Here is a 13,885-nt window from a genome sequence, read left to right as displayed (position 1 = left end):
GTCCTGCACCCAACTGGTGTTGGGGCAGTGCAGACAAGAGGGGTGGCAGAGGAGGCACAGCTGGCTGTGGCAGCAGAGGTCTGGGCAGTACGGGAGGAAGCTGTGGCGAAATGGTGGAGAGGCAGCGCTTGCATCACTGGCCACGTCCAGGACATCCACAGTCCTAGCCCTGACGGTGTCGTCACAGCTGGGCTGGGGCTGGTGCTGGGACTGGGGTCGGAACTGGCTCTGAGTGACTCCAGGTTCCTGCTGGGTCAACCAAATGGCAGATTGGTACATGGTCACAGGCCCCACCCATCAATGCCAAACTCCCCTCTGCTCTCTGCCCCACACACCAGCCCTGGAGCATCCTTTTGCTCTGCCCCACAACCCAGCTCTAGATCATCCCCTGCTCTGATATCTGGTCCTGGAGTATCCCCTGCTCTGCTCCATGCTCTGCCTGGAGCCCCTTCAGCCCCCCTCAGCCCTCCAGTCTCAACAGAGAATTGGGCAAACCTAGATGTTGCAAAACCTGGAAATCCCACTCTGACGGCACTTCCTTCTACAAGCTCTTGAAAACCAGCCACGCTGATGATCCAAGCAGCACCGCAGGCAGGACAGGCAGGAGCAGGCAAGCAAGTGCCTCAGAAGTTGGCAGGAGCTGTGAAGTCTCAGCCCAGGACTCTGCAGTCAGTGGCAGCAATGGCATTCGTCCCTGATTTGGACACACTGGAGAGCAGCAGGTAAGAATAGACATGCCAGAGAGGACTTTGGGGATGTGATGCTGCATTCCTGAACCTGACTTCACCACGTCCCTTTGCCTTTCAGCCTGAACGAGGAGACGTTGTATGGCCCCAGCTGTCTGTGCCCGCAGAAGGTAAGGCTGTGGTGGTGGGAGTGGTGGGGTCCATGTCGCATGGAAGCCAGACTCTCACCCTACATCCCCTTTCTTCCCTAGAAGCCCTGGCTGGACTTGGAGGGGACATCACCTGGGGTGGGCATCCAGGTGACAGTGACAAAAGGACCCCTTTCCAGGACCTTTCGCCAGGCTGCCATCCTGGTGGTGGCTGTGACCAAGCTCCTGAAGCAGCCGGCACGCAAGGACTTTGCTGACAGTGACCTTGGCAGCTTCTTGGATGATATTTTCGGTATGAGGGTGATGTCAGGGCTGGCACCCCAGGCAGAGGGTATTCTTGGGGGACATTCTTGGACCTGGGAGCAGCATCCTCCTGACTGTCTCTCTCCCCACAGAGCCCGTCTCCTTCCAGTGCATCAAGGGCAGTTATACCAGGGCACCCGTTTTCCGCTACACTCGCTCCCAGTCCTTCGACATCCTGGACATTGACCACAAGTGCTTCGTACTGGAGTCACCCACCCAGCTGGTGGCCCTGCACCTGCAGGGACCTTCTGCTGGACAGAAAGGTGAGAGCATATGCTCCCATCCCAATGTCCCTGTCTCCAAACCCTGGACCACCCAGGAGCCGCCCTACAACCCCAGGAGCACCCCTTTACCTGTCCCTTCTCTCTGCAGTGAAGCTCAACATTGCTCTGTACCGTCCCCGGTCATCGCAGGGTGCTCCAGGCTCTGGGAGGGTGCCAGTGGCCTTGGGCATCAAGGGCTACCAGCTCTACATGTCATGTGTGATGAGTGGCACCAAGCCCGTGCTGCAGCTGGAGGTGAGCAGGGGGTCCCAGCAGTCTGCCCTCTGTGGGGCTGGGGGCTCCATTCCACCTTTGTTTTGGTTCAGGGCAAATTTTGGAGAGAACTTTTAATTTTTAACTCATAAAGTCAACCTATGGACAACCTTGACCACCATTTCACCCCTCTGGCTGCAGGAAGCTGACATCAGGAGGGATATTGAGAGCGTGGAGCTAACCCGCTTCATCTTCTACCGCCTGGACAGCCCAGCTGAGGGGACCACACGCTTCGAGTCAGCTGCCTTCCCCGGCTGGTTTGTCTGCACGTCCCTGCAGCCCCGCCAGCCCGTGGGCATCACCAACACCCCAGACCAGGTGAACATCGCTACCTACGAGCTGAGCGGGCGCTGAAGACCCTGCACCAACCCAACCCAACCGGCAGTCACCGGTTTTCAGGCTGTATGTACTAAGTACAACCCCCAGGACACAACCCCTCTCCCCATCTATTTCATGTGAAATAGCAGCTCTGGGCCCCATGGGCTTGAGCCATCCCAGTCTATATTTATTTATTTATTTATTATTTATTGTATCTGCCCATTGCTTTGGTACTTACTTGTTGTGCCCCCTTATTCATTTTTGCTTTTAACTTGTATGTGGATGGAGGTGGAAATAAAAAGTTTTCTAGGACAGCATGGCTCACCTCATTGCTCGTGGGGAATGGGATTACAGATGAGAAAATCCTTCTGCTTTGGCTGCTTTTTGAGTGAAAATCCAGGGCGTGGGGAGCCACCCCACAGCCCAGGGACCACCCTGACCCATTCAGGACCCTCCACCACTCTGTCTCCATGCCCACACCACAGCTGGGAGGCAACTGAGGTGGGCATCCTATGGTGGATCCCTGGCAGCTGCCTGAAACTGTCACCTCTGCCCCAGCTATGGCCAGCAAATGGCATGGTGGGCCACAGTGCAGCAGGACAATGAGTGGCGTAGCATTACAAGGCATGGCATGATATCACACAGTATCATGTGGTGCACTATATAATACAATGTCACATCACACCATGTCTTATCATGTGGAACAGCATGGTGCAGTATAGCATGGTGTGCTTGCATGGTATTGCACGGCATTGCATGGCGTGGTATGGCATTATGTGGCATGGCATGGCAGAGCATGGCATGGCATGGCACGGCCAGATGTGGCACAGCATCACACACCATGCCATGGCAGTGTCAAAAATAGGTTAGAAACTGTTGTAAATAGTTGATAGATTGTTAAGCATGTGCTGTTAGTTTGGTTATTATATTGTGCACGGGGTTAAAAGGGTAGTTGTAAGAAATATAGTACTCACCGTACCATAACACACCTCAGTAAAGTGCACCACGAGCCAGCCTGGACAGAACTGTAATGGGCCAATCAAGCGCCTTAAAACTTCATGCAAATGAAGGATCCAAACAGAAACCAATCCAAACGGACAAAAACAGGATAAAAAGGGGCATCTGAGCCAGTGAATCCGTGCCGCTCCACCTGGAACATCGGGGACATCGCTGCTCAAACAAACCCAGCGCCAGGGCTGCAGCATCCTCGACGGGAACGCTCCTGCTCGGCCCGCAGGCCATCATGCTTTAGGCCTTGTTTTAAATTATAATAAATGCTGAAATCCCTTTAGTCCCGGGCGCGTGTCCCGTTTCTAACAGCACGGCGTGGCGCGGCCCGGTGCGGCACGACACGGCCCGTCACGGCGCGGCATCTGTCACCGCGGGCAGCGCCCCGGGCCGGCCCCGCCCACCCTGCCCAGCCAATCACGGAGCCACGGCCGGCGCCTGGCTCCCCATTGGTCGCTTTGAAGAAGGCGGTGGCTAATAACGGCGGCGCGGCAGGTGTCGGGAGTGCCGGTGGTCGTTCGGCGGTGGCGCCCGGGATGGAGCCGGCGGGTGAGGGAGCCTCGGAACGGGGTCTGAGGGAGCGGGGCGGCGGGTGAAGGAGCCTCGGAACGGGGTCTGAGGGGTCCCGGTACTGGCGGAGGAGAACGGAGCTATGCGGACCTGCGGACCCCGGGGGGGCGGGTACCTTGTGGGGAGGCCCGAGTTCTGTGGGAGCGCTGGACTGGAGGCGGCACAGATGGGCCGGTGGGGAGCTGCTGAGGGCGGGCGGTGTGAGTAATGATGTGTGAATCCGCGGCAGGTGCCCACAAAACGGGCCCAGGGACGCGGTCTGGGAGTAGTGGGAGTGTGCTGGAGGGTCGTGCTGCTCTTGGGCTCAGTGGAAGCCTTTCCTTCTGCAAACTGAGCCCTGCACAGCTGAGGGGTTGAGTGGCATCATACTGTGAAGGTCAGGAAGCTTAAGTGGCAACGAGTCTCTGGGCACTATCATGTGCAAGGGAGTTTCTGGGAACAGCATTGCCAGGCTCCCCAGGCAGGGAGGTCGAGAGGTGTGCCATGTAGCGTTTGAAAGTAACAGAAATCCAGTGTCATGAGTTCTTTGAGTACTGAGACTGTCCTGTGTGCCCTGCATTTCCTGCCATCTCTTTGCAGCGCAACGGAGGAGCCAGCTGCAGAACTGCCAAGTAGCCAAGGAAAGGCTGAAATGCTCAAGTGCCAAGTAAGTTAGGAGGATGTTGGGCTTGGATGAGATGATATGCAAAAGTCTGAGGTATAGCTGGCTCTGCCCACTGGCCAGTGTCTACCTTCTCTGGCCTGTGTACAAAGAACCAGCTCCTGTCTAGGCTCTGCCCCCGCAGCACCTTAGTACCAGTCTGTAGTTATGCGAATTTTTAACATGTTCCTCTCTCGGGGCAGCCCGTGATGAATTATTTACATTTCTTTCTTAATCTAATTGGTTTTACAAAACTTCAACTAGGTTTTGGAGGGAGTCTATTATAGCATTTTCCTCACTTTTTTGCTTAAAGCGAGTTTCTATGGCTGCTGTGAGGCAGGCTCCCAAAACTGAGCAGAGGATGGTTTTATTTGTGCCCAGTTTGAATTTTGTTTCATGTTGCAAAGAAGATATTCTATCAATAACATTTTCTAAGTTAAACCAATTGCAGTTTGCCCATTCTTCTCCTCCTGGAGAAGGTGTGGCATTGTATTTAGTAAGCAAAGCATAAAATTCAGCATCACCTTTTGCACTGAAGTTTGTAGTCATTTTGTGAGGGGACCAAAGCTACACCAGGGAGTTAATTGTAAACTTAAGCTACACAAATCACACAGCCTTTCCTGTGTCCCCTTGCTTCCCTGGGTAGTTGAAGAGACAGAATCTGCTGGGAGGCTCTGTGTGGTTACATCAGGTTTGTCTCTTCCTTCCCAGAAAGTGTATACACATGCACACAAACGATTCCTTTGTGAGGGGACCAGAACCTACGGCAGGGGAAAGCCACTCAGCCTTTGCTGCACCGCCCCTCACTCCCCTGGCTGTGAGGGACAGAATCTGTCTAGGAGGCTCTGTGTAGTTGCATCAGGTGTCCCTTCCTTCCTAGACAGTCCAGGTACACACAAATACAACAGTAACAGTTACCCCCGTTTTGCACCGAGAGATTTTTTGTGCCAATTCCGGAGACAAGAGCACTCAATTGAGCATGAGATTTGCTTTTTAACACCTGCAAATCCCTCTGGCTACCAGAATCCTGTCCGTGACGCCAATTAATGTCACGACCCGTCCTAGTGAACGGGTAACGTGGTGGTTCATAGGAGTGATCTCCGGGTGCAAAAAAACCGACACGGTACAAGGGGGTTTGCAGCGATAATCAAAACAATTGCAGTTTTATTGAAATAACCACAGCAAAAATGAGATAGAGGGATTAAGGGAGAGAAAAAGATAGAGAAAGGGGGGGGGGGGGGATATAGCTACCAACGTAGAGACCAAGTCCTTTGGTCCAGTCGAGGATCCGCCTGTTATGCTGGGGAGATCTCAAAGTCTCTAGCTAACTCAGAGGTTTTTATTATGGAAAATTGTGAGGGGGGGGGGAACAGATACAATAAGGAATAGATGTGACAGGTAGTCCATGTTCTCAGCAGTAAACGAGAGCCATTGTGTTCTTGGTCCAGTGGTCACAACCTGCAGGCAAACATCTCGCTTTGGTCAGCTTGCCTCCCCCACACAGCTGCCCCGGGCTGGGGGTTTCAGTCCCAGTTCTTGGAAGGAGGAGAGGGGCGTTCTCAGTCCTTGATGGAGAGGCTTCTTACATCTCAGTCTGTCTGTCACGGTGCTTGTAAAACAGGTGAGGGTCTTCTGTGGGAGACCACCCGAAACTCAGGAGAAGTCCAGCCAGGCCGAGAGGAGGGACAGCTTCCAAAGCTATTGTTGCAAACGGGGCACGTTGCTCCCTTCTTAGCATACAGCAAACAACACCTGTGAAAACAAATAGCTTAACACTGTGCTTTCAGGTCTCAGGGCCTTTGGCGTGTGACTTTCTCCTTCAGAGCCAGAGAATCTAGACGGGGGGGTCTTCTCTTCAGTGGTCCCCCAATGACAATTGTGAGGCAGATGAGGGAAAATTCCGGCACACTCCACAGAGAGAGCCAGCTTTGCCATGACTGGTCATTAATTCCAAACATCCACACGAGACCAATCATGGATCCACCTGTTGCATTCCACAGCAGCAGATAACCATTGTTTACATTTTGTTCCTGGTGCCTCTCAGCTTCTCAGGAAGAAAAAAATCCCAAGAAAAGGATTTTCATAAAAAGATGTCTGCAACAGGCTTGTGTTGCTTTTCTGTTGCCACACAAAAGAAAAAGAATTAATAGTATGTGGTACTATTCCTTGACAGGTTTTTGATTTCTGAAAGCTACTCCTAAGCTCCTGTGTCTGAGACAAGCAGCAGTGGGTTAGATACTTAATTCTTTCTGCTTTTCTTATGGCTGATAAATAACCTGATAACTTGTTGGACTTTTACAGACCCTTTTTAAAGGACTGGACTAATCGCCTGAATCCATCCTTAGAACCAGTCTCTAAACTCAAGCATGTAAGTAGGAAGCTTTTGAATCTTTCATGCTTTAAGTGAGTGGTTGCTTAAAGAATCACTGGCAAAGGCAAAAGCAGGTTTAATATAAAAGTTTAATATTAAAAGAAAGCACAACAAAATTCATTGTCAAGCTTCACTCTGCTTACTGGATGGTTAAAGCACATAGAGAAAAAGCAAGCTAAAATCTAAAATCAATCAATCTGAAACCAGAACACAAATGTTCCTCCAAGTACAGCAAATGTGAGAGTTTGCTGGCTCTGAGAAGCCCCACTCAGCAGGAGATGCTGGTCACAGCCCACAGCAGTCCAAGAGAGCTCAAGAGGTCTCACTGGGGATCACTGCTTATAGGGTCACAAGAGAATGTACTTTAGTCATAATAATTTTTCATCCTGGCTGCAATTCAGAAAACTTACTTTGAAAACCACATCCCCAAATCAGGGTCATGAGTTCCTGACTCCAAATGGGGGACATACCACAGATTGCTAAATAGCTGTCAATGAGTCAACTAGCTGTTTTTCAAAGGAGTTTAGCTTAGTTAGGAGTTTCAGTTTAGGAGACTGCTCCTTTGCCCATGTCCTGGTGGCTGTTGTGTTATTGTTCTGTTGACAGCTGCTTTGTCATGTGGTAATCACATATCCTCTTAACAGAGAGGCGTAACTCTCCCAGAATTTTCCTGGGAAGCTGTGAGAAAGCTGTCTTAATTTGAGAGGAAGTGAGTTTTTTGGGATGCTGTGGTCAAACCAATAGGTGCTCAGATTTGAATATTGGCACCTGGTGTGGCCACTGAGGACATGGATACGCCTCTGAGAACACAGGGGGTTAAAAGCAGAGAACTCCCAGGAAAGCTCTCTTGGTCGGTCAGGGAAAGGTTCAGAGCTGCCCTGCCCGGCTGCCGGCTGGCAGGGGAGGGGAAGCCAAGCGGCCGGGTGAGGTAGGCCAGGCCTTGGACAGAGAAGGGAGGTGAAGAGGCCCTTGAGGATGGAAGGGTGGAGGAACATAGGAGAGTCATTGGGCAGCCATCCCCCACCAGGAGAGAGGAGAGAGAGGAGAGAGAGAGAGAGCTGGTGCCTGTGCCACCTTGAAACGTGATAGCAGGCTGGCTGAGAAGGAGAAGGGGGGATGCGCTCGGCAGGGCAGCAGTGGGAGTTCTGGACAGGCAGAGCCTGAGGTTTTTAACCCTTTTCTTGGATGATGGAAACCTTACAAATGCTGATCCTCCTCCTGAATGAGAAGAGAGATAGGGATGAATAGCAGGAAATGAGCAAGTGTGATGCAAGTTAGTGCAAGTGAAAGATGTCCGAGAGAAGTTGAGAAGAATTCTAGGTGGCAGGAGATGACGGAGTGGCCTTTGGCTGGACTTTTCTTGTATAGCCATGGATAGAACCGTGTTTCCTGTGACACAGAGACTGCATCCAGGGGGAGGCAATGGCTCAGAGCCAAGAGAGTTCAGTGTTGAGACCCCTCGGCCCCAGGGGGTGAAATCTGGGGGGGACAGGTGTCCCGAAGGTGAGAGACTGTGCTCTTTTTGGAACTGGACAAAGCACCCTTAAAAGGAAAACCCTAGAAGAAGCTCTGGTCCATGTGCAGTGGTGAGAGCACTGGACATGGAAGGAAGATGTCAGGATGGCAGATGTTCTCCGGGCAGTGCCACAACTGACATGGAAACACAGAAAGTTTCAACTGTGTTTCTTGGGGAAGCCTACAGCACAAGAAGGACTCCTCTCCTCTTAATGAACTGAGAATTGATTATCTGAAGGGTGGTGATGGACTGAGAGTTAGTGATCTGAGGGGTGGCAACTGAATTGAGATTCCAAGGTTTTGTCTTACTGTGATGCATTGGGAACTTGGGAGGAGGAATGTTTGGAAGGTTTTCATCCTGAGTTTTGTTTGTTTCTTTTATATAACCACCAGGCTAAGGAAGAGCCAGCTCTGGATAAATTCAGGAAAGCCCTGCCAGAATCAAGGAGCATGTCACAAAATACAAATAACAGAACTCAGCCATTGCAGCCCTCTCAGTCCCTTCCTGCTTCTTCTAATTTGATGCATAAATACCCAGGGACAAAGCAAGGAGAAAGTACTGCTGTGAGGCAACCTGGCACAACAGCAGGGGGAAGTCTTAAGCAGCACAGCCAGCCTCCCCCAGTGAGAAGATTTCCCACCAAGCCTCCCACCTTGGGCAAGCCCCAGGGGACCACAAACCTGAAATCAAACCTGAACCCAGGTGTCACTTTACCACGGCCAAGGCCCACAGTTAAAAAGGTAACAGACAGGAAGGACATGAAGGTGGTGGCTCCTGGACACACGGCAGCATCCCAAGGGACAGGTCACAAAAACCAGTCTCACAGCATACACAACTCCAAAACTCATGTCCTTGAGGATGAGTTGAGAAGCAGGAGAGATCAGCTTAAACCAGAGCTGCCGAAGGCAAGTGGCATGCACTCTAGGCCCGTTCCAAGGACTCCATCAGCTGCAGATCGTAGGTAAGGGGCAGCTCTGAGTGAGCCAGCACGATCCTGCTGGAAATGGAGTCCAAAGTCTTTTATGAGCAAAAGCTTGTGGGGAGGTTGATGCCCTGAAAAAGGGGTTGGGGATAATGTTGGGTGGCACCCTGGGTTTCTCTCCCACCAATTCAGTAAGTGCAAGGAGAGTGTGTGGCCACTCTCCTGCTTCAGCCTCAAGGCTTCGGCTTGAGTGTGATTTCCTCTCCCAGTCTAGCGCTCAGGTGTGTTTCTGAGATAGATATACTGATTCTTTTTAAGCAGCTGAAGTTGGCTAAAGGAAGACTCCAAGGAAAAACAGCCAGCTCTTGCCAGGCTACTGTCTGCTGTGGTAACTGTGATTTCTCTGTCCTTGGACAGGAAACAGCTGGAGGAGTGGTTGGCAGCCAAAGGCAGGACATACAAGCGGCCGCCGATGATTCTGCTTCAGAAGCAGGCGGTGATACCATCCTGCAGAAAGGTCAAGCCAACAGAGAAACAAGAGAATCCAGAGCAGCACTGCCAAGTCGAGATAAACAACATATTAACTGAGTGCCCGAAGCTCATTGAGGCGGTGAGAATAGGGAAGGAGCTGCTTGAATGAGCTTCTCCTCTCCTGAAGCATGCCAGGGGATGAGGGCCATGTCCCTCCAGTAGCTAAGAGGGGTTGGGAACAAGTGTTCAGTGGCAAGAGGGGAAACATAGGAAAATACAAGTGCTCATAAAGTTATGGGTAGGCCAAAGGCAGGCAGTGAGCTGTGCTGACTGGGAGAAGGGAGAGACCAGACCAACACTGACTTCTAGCCCTGCTCCAAGGTTTACTGGCCCCAATTATGCCAGCACTGGAGTCTATCCTTTGACACCCCTCTGGAATACTAGACCAAATAATCCAAGGGGAAGATAGAGGCAGGGCAGTTTTTATCTGCCACAATTATGTAGGAGATTTGCAAAGCCAGACTTTTGAGGGCCTCCTCCTGGAGAGTGCTGTGAGCTGTGGTCAGGCACGGTCTGCTTCCTGGTGCACACACTCATCCATGCCATGGACACCTTTTCTTCAGACCCTTACCCTTCTCCTTGCAGGGTGTCCATGCAGAGGAGATCTCAACAGTGCTGTCCCCTTGTGCTCCAGGCAGAGAAATTTGCCAAATTCTGGTTCTGCCAAGCAAAGCTGCTGGCCCGGATGGCCCCTTTGATGTGTTGCAGCTGTACAGAGAAGCAGTCAGCGCTGGGGCTGAGGTGACTGTTCCCTGCCTCTGCTCTGGAAGGCTTCCACAAGATCCAGGGGACAGGTTTTAGAATGAGTTTAGCAGCATTAGTCACTGGTGAAAAAGTAATTTAGAGCTGCCAGTCCCATTCCATGCTGCAGGATGTGCCCATGCAGGGTGGGCACCTGGCCAGCTGTGCTGGGTGCTGATGGATCCCACTGGGCAAAGGGGAATACTGCAGCCTCTTCCTGTCCTCAGCACAGGCTGAGCAGCAAAAGCCTTTCCTCCCATTCATCTCTAACTCTTGTCTCCATTTGTCATGGTTTGACGCTGGTGTAATGCCAGTGCCCCCCATGAAACTACAATCTCCCTGGTTTCTGCTGTGAGATGTGACCAGGAATAAGCAAAGCAGGCTCCCACTTAGAAATAAAGAAAACTTCTTCCCTTCATGTCCAGTGCTCTCACCACTGCACATGGACCAGAGCTGCTTCTAGGGTCGTCTTTTTAAGGATGCTTTGTTGCGATCCAAAGGGCACCGTCTCTCCTTTGGGACACCTGTCCCCGCCAAATTGCACCCCCTGGGGCCGAGGAGTGCCAACACTGAACCATCTTGGTTCTGAGGCATTGCCTCCTCCTAGATGCAGTCTCTGTATCCCAAGGAAACATGGTTCTGTCCATGCCTATACAAAAAGAGTCCAGCAAAAGCCACTCCATCATCTCTTCCCACATCTCTCACTTGCCCAGACCTTCATCACACTTGCCCATTTTCTTCTTCATCTTCCACTCTGTCTCTCTTCTAGGAGAGGTTAATGTTCTGTAAAGTTTTCATTGTCCAAAAAGGGGTTAAAAGCTCCCACAAGCGGCCAAGCACCTTCTCACTGCACCCCTCCTTCTTCTCCTTCTCAGCTGTGCTGCCAGCACATGTTTATCAAGTTTCAAGGTAACACAGTCACAAGCACAGGCTCTACTCTGTCTCTGTCTGCCAAGGGGGAAGGGGGCCTGCCCGATGGCTCCCGGTGTCCCTCTCTCTTCCACCCCCGGGGTCAGGCCTACCTCTCCCGGCCACATGGCTTTTCCCCTCCGCCCGCCCAGCCAGCAGCTGGGCCGGGGCAGAGACCCAAACTCTTCCCTGCCAGAAACCCAAGAGAACTTCCCCCGGGAGTGCTCTGCTTTTAACCCCTGTGTTCTCAGAGGCGTATCCAGTGGCCACACCAAGTGCCAATATTAAAATCTGAAGACCTATTGGTGACCACAGCATATCCCAGAAAACCTACTTCCTGTCAAACCACGACGCCATTCCCATGCCAGACCTGCCCTGACCCATGTTCTGCTTTTCCTGCAGCCAGTCGAAGAGCTCAGACAAACTGCTTTCAATATTTTGAAGGATGCAGGCCAAAAACTGGAAGGTAACCTGAGCATTGTGGGGTTGATGAGCATGGGCAGGGGTGCTCCTTGCTGTTGCCAGCCTGGAGGCAACACAGTTTACAGTCTGTCCCAGCACCTCGTGTCCCTCCTAAGGAGTGTGGTGAAAGTCTGGAATCCTGATCTGAAAAATGGGACACTGTTCTTCTGCCTGGGCTAGGGAGGGTCCTGGCCCTGCAAGCCTCTGCAGGCAGGCACCCTGCCCCTGTCCAGAGTGACGAGGTGTAATCCATAGCCAGTGCTGCAACTGTGCTGCCCTTTTCCTTTTGTGCCAGGAGAAAAGGCAGAGGAACCCACTCCTCAGGAGCCTACCACACCTTGTCCAGCTGAGAGGCATCCCATAGCATCAACTCCAGGCCTGGTGGGGAGGTGCATGACCTCCCTCCCCCCCTCAGTCAAGTTACAGGTTACATCTGCATCCAGGTAAGGCTGAACCTCCTGCTCCAGGCAGCACACACCCTTCCATGCCAGTGGTCCTCTGCAGGATTTACCCAAGGCTCTTCTCTCCACAGAGGAAGGGAATTCCTGGAAGGCCCAGAATTGAAATTTCTAACACCCGTCCGGCGCTCCCTGCGGACTGAGAGGGCTCGGAGTCGCTACCCAGAGATGCTAAAGGACCATGACCCTGTGGTGTCATCCCTCAGTGAAATCCTGGATGCTGAGGAGGGGACTCTCTTCTTCTTCCGGAAAAACAAAGCTTTACCAGAAGTGACAGAGCTGGAGGGCTTGAGTTCATATCCCCCCAAGAGCACCTGAGGGTTCCCAGCAGGAGCAGGCTGCCTTGTACACATTCCCCTGACTGCTCTTTCTGCCCCTCAGATGTAGGGGGGAGGGTTTGGCACAGAATAAGTATGTATCAAATATCTAAATTTTGTTTTAAATAATAAATGCATGTTTATTAAACTTTGCAGTGGAGATGTGCGTGCCTACACTTGGAGCAGGCAGCAGCACAAGGTACCAGGCAAGAGACCGGCAAGGGGATTGGCAGGTGCTGGGAACAGTGACCACACTGCAGCTGTGGAAGGTGGGGGAGCCCTGCTGTCACCCACCCGGCCCCAGCAGGCAGTGCTCCTGGCCCCATCATGCTCTTCTCCTCCTCTCTCCCAACCTCAGCCTTGGCTCAGCATCTCCATTGAGCCACGGATCCGTGATTTTGGCCCAAAAGAAAGGATCGCAAAGTGCTTGATCAGAGACAGGGAGTCTCATGAGAGTTATCAGATTCCTCCACACAGAAACAACTGCCTGTTCATCTGTGGAATGTTGCTTCCCCGTTTTTAAGGAAAACCCATTCCTCAGCAGGCTCCCACTCCAAGAGACAGTCTGCTGTGTTGGGAAAACCCATCCCTTACTCAGTTCTCAGCCTCCCGGGGTCAATGCCCGCGATCCCAAGGGGACAAACGGCGCGGGGCACAGTCAGCGTTACCTCACTCCGGAGGGCGAGAGGCGTCCGGTGGCGAGGGGCGGCGGGGCCGCGCGGCTCGGGCCATGCTGCGGTTCCACGCGGGCTCTGCAGGGCTCGCCGTTGAGTCAGGGACGGAGCAGAGACTCCGCTCGGCAGAGGTGGAGTATCATAATCCGAGGCGCTGGATGGCGGGAACGGTGCGGCTTTTATAACCCGACTCGCTAAACCAAGGCTGGATTGGTTCTGGAGTAAAAACCTCTCACACTATTGGTGAATTAGGAATAGCACACTCTGGAAAATTGTATCTGTAAACAACATGTGCAGAAAGAGAGATAATAATTCTTTTAATTATTTTATCTAAGTTTTCTCACAGCTTCCCAGGAAACTCCTGGGGAGTTATAATCTCTGTTCAGATTGTATGTGATTACCACACCTCTCCCACCGATTCAGTACATGCAAGAAGAGTGTGTTTTTAAATATCTAAATGCAGGTTTAAATATGGAACTTTGCAGTGGAGATGTGTGTGGGCTAGTGAGTGCTGTGGAGACAGCAGCTGTGTCTCCTGGGATTGTGTCCCCCAGGAGTGCCCTCAGCTCCCCTGCCATGACACACACTCTGGTTCTCCTGCTGCAGAATGCTCTCAGTTGGATTGCAATGTGCAGGCACCTCCCAGTGTCTGGAAGCAACGTCCTGAGCAATTTGCTCTGGAACTGCCCTGTGCCCTACCTGGACACACCTGTATGGCCCCTCCTGAGAGGGATATCTGCAGCCCCGGCGTCTGAGGCACAGGTGGTGGCAATG

At 52.2% G+C, this 13,885-nt stretch overlaps 2 protein-coding genes across 2 annotated transcripts; both read left to right on the top strand.

Annotated features, from left to right (window-relative positions):
- The first annotated feature begins 681 nt into the window (after window positions 1-681).
- On the top strand, window positions 682-2,105 carry LOC118695114 (interleukin-1 beta-like). Its single transcript, XM_036396521.1, is given in 5 exon segments — window positions 682-722; window positions 808-1,127; window positions 1,231-1,401; window positions 1,511-1,656; window positions 1,816-2,105. Coding segments are annotated over 5 exon segments (891 nt in total). The 3' UTR covers window positions 2,029-2,105.
- Window positions 2,106-3,503: 1,398 nt separating this feature from the next.
- CKAP2L (cytoskeleton associated protein 2 like) lies at window positions 3,504-12,583 on the top strand. Its single transcript, XM_036396780.1, is given in 11 exon segments — window positions 3,504-3,549; window positions 4,150-4,216; window positions 6,512-6,578; window positions 8,490-9,058; window positions 9,437-9,629; window positions 10,136-10,171; window positions 10,173-10,233; window positions 10,236-10,291; window positions 11,603-11,666; window positions 11,958-12,105; window positions 12,195-12,583. Coding segments are annotated over 11 exon segments (1,518 nt in total). The 5' UTR covers window positions 3,504-3,536; the 3' UTR covers window positions 12,439-12,583.
- The last annotated feature ends 1,302 nt before the right edge of the window (window positions 12,584-13,885 follow it).

Source organism: Molothrus ater, chromosome 28, assembly GCF_012460135.2.
Source record: "Molothrus ater isolate BHLD 08-10-18 breed brown headed cowbird chromosome 28, BPBGC_Mater_1.1, whole genome shotgun sequence".
Classification (NCBI taxonomy): Eukaryota; Metazoa; Chordata; class Aves; order Passeriformes; family Icteridae; genus Molothrus; species Molothrus ater.
The sequence above is the reverse complement of the archived record's forward strand: the minus strand, read 5'-3'. Positions and strand labels throughout refer to the sequence as shown.